Source organism: Cotesia glomerata, unplaced genomic scaffold (genome assembly GCF_020080835.1).
Source record: "Cotesia glomerata isolate CgM1 unplaced genomic scaffold, MPM_Cglom_v2.3 scaffold_2323, whole genome shotgun sequence".
NCBI classification, from domain to species: Eukaryota; Metazoa; Arthropoda; class Insecta; order Hymenoptera; family Braconidae; genus Cotesia; species Cotesia glomerata.
In genome coordinates, this window is record NW_025402801.1 from 1 (window position 1) to 1,967 (window position 1,967).

At 29.8% G+C, this 1,967-nt stretch overlaps 1 protein-coding gene across 1 annotated transcript; it reads right to left on the reverse strand.

Annotated features, from left to right (window-relative positions):
• Window positions 1–1,082: 1,082 nt before the first annotated feature.
• LOC123274136 (glutamyl aminopeptidase-like) lies at window positions 1,083–1,489 on the reverse strand (the record flags this gene model as incomplete). The annotated part of the gene is made up of 1 exon (XM_044741634.1): window positions 1,083–1,489. A coding segment is annotated over exon 1 (407 nt), but the record flags the coding sequence as incomplete, so codon positions are not given.
• Window positions 1,490–1,967: the final 478 nt, after the last annotated feature.

The following is a 1,967-nucleotide window of genomic DNA, read 5'->3' on the forward strand; positions in this document are numbered from 1 at the left end:
ACACACACACACACACACTATCTTAAAAATCGTCAAGAAAGCTTCAAAAGCCTCATAACGTCGAAATCTGATGAAAACTTGAATTTCGAAAAACGGGGTAAAACCAATAACTTCTCGATTTTCTAAAATTTTCAATTTTCTTAGCGGTAAGTTAAAACGGTCAGGAAACTACATTTATACATTTGTGACGTTATAATTCAGCTAGCTATATACTTTTTTCTCAATGTGAAAGTTATTGTACTTCAAATATTTTCAAGATAATGTTTCACTGACTACAAACAAGACTTTTGAGCTGCAAGAGCTCAAAAACGTCGTAATAGGTGGAATTTGAAGCGCTATTAGTTTGAAATTAGCCGAAAATTGCAAGGATGACCTGGAGTCATCCGTTTTACTAATTTTTTTCTCAAAATTTTCATGTCAAAATGTCAATTGATCGATTCCAGAGTGTTTTGAATCAATTCGGAAATTGTTTTTTGCTTTAGTAGTTTGATTTTTAAATCTATTCGGGTCTATCGCGTTTTGGCACCCACAACGATTCATGCCCATATTTGTCCCTAACAAAAATTAGCAAAAATAGCAAGACGTAGCAAATGAGTCTATCAAAGATTTGTAAGCTTTTATTTTCAAAATATCTATCACTTTACAAATTGACAAAGTTCCAAAAATTTTCTCCACCGTACTTTAGATGGCTCTTAACTTCTATCGTTTATTATACCCCTGAAATATATCATTTTTCGACATGTTTGTTAAATTTTTACAATTCAAACTAAAAATTCAAATTTTTCATTATATCATTGTAAAGATCTATTTTACTATCTGATATCCTAAAAACCGGTTAACCACACTTTCCACTCGTCACTGTCAAAGGAACTTTTAATGTTTCTTGCATAAAATAAGCAAAATTCTCTTTTCGGGAAAAATTATCTTAGGTCCAATAATCAGTGAACTGATTTACAAACTAATTTACATGTAAATTATGATTTATTTATTAGGCACGATTTAATATGCCAAAATTGGAAACTTTTCTTGTGACAATAGAGCATACACTTCAAGTATTATCAATAATTATTAATAAAACTTACCGATTTTCTCCATAAATATCTGTATAACTGCTGCGATAAAGACCTTGTGCTTCATCGTTAACTTTACCTCGGTATCTCAAATGTAAAGTATGAATTCCTTCAGATAGTTCCTCTTGAAATGTAATTGTTAAAAAATCTGTTTCATTGTCAATTTTATAGTTAACAGATTGATGCATTCCGTTTTCATTTTCTATCGTAATATTATCGCTTATTTCAAGATTTTTTGCATATAAAACTAAAAAATTACTTTTTTGCTTCATTTGTATTTCAATATCAGATTCGCCGTCGTAAGTCCAATTGTCTTTTTTCAGGAGAGGCATTATTTTAATAGCGTAATGAATAGGTTTGACATAATCAGGTAAACGATGGATACTAGATATTTCTGAATTTGAAGCAACTTCTCTCATCTTGAACTGAATCAATACACCATACACAATGAGTTTTATGATAGAATATATCAAATATTTTCGATTTAGATGCTTCATGATTTTAGTAGATTTCATAGAAATCTAAATATTGTATTGGTTCTCATGACGCAACTTTTGGAAAATTTTTGCTATTTCCTCACTCAGCTCGTCGAACTGATTCAGAAAATACATATGGTTCAAAAGTTTATATACGTAATATATAGATAGATAGATAATAAACTTTTATTGACCCTAGAGCCTTAGCTCCCTCAGGACCATCATAATTATACATTATAATCAGTGTAAAATACAGAGCATGTAATTACATAAGTTGAAAATAATAAAATATAAACATATTATAATGAAATAATAACGTGAGATTATAAATTATAGGAATTATAATCGTGGTTTAGATATCAGACGAAGTTGCCCAGAAAACCTGGTAATAGCACAGTTAAGCTTTTAGTATATTAGGGTG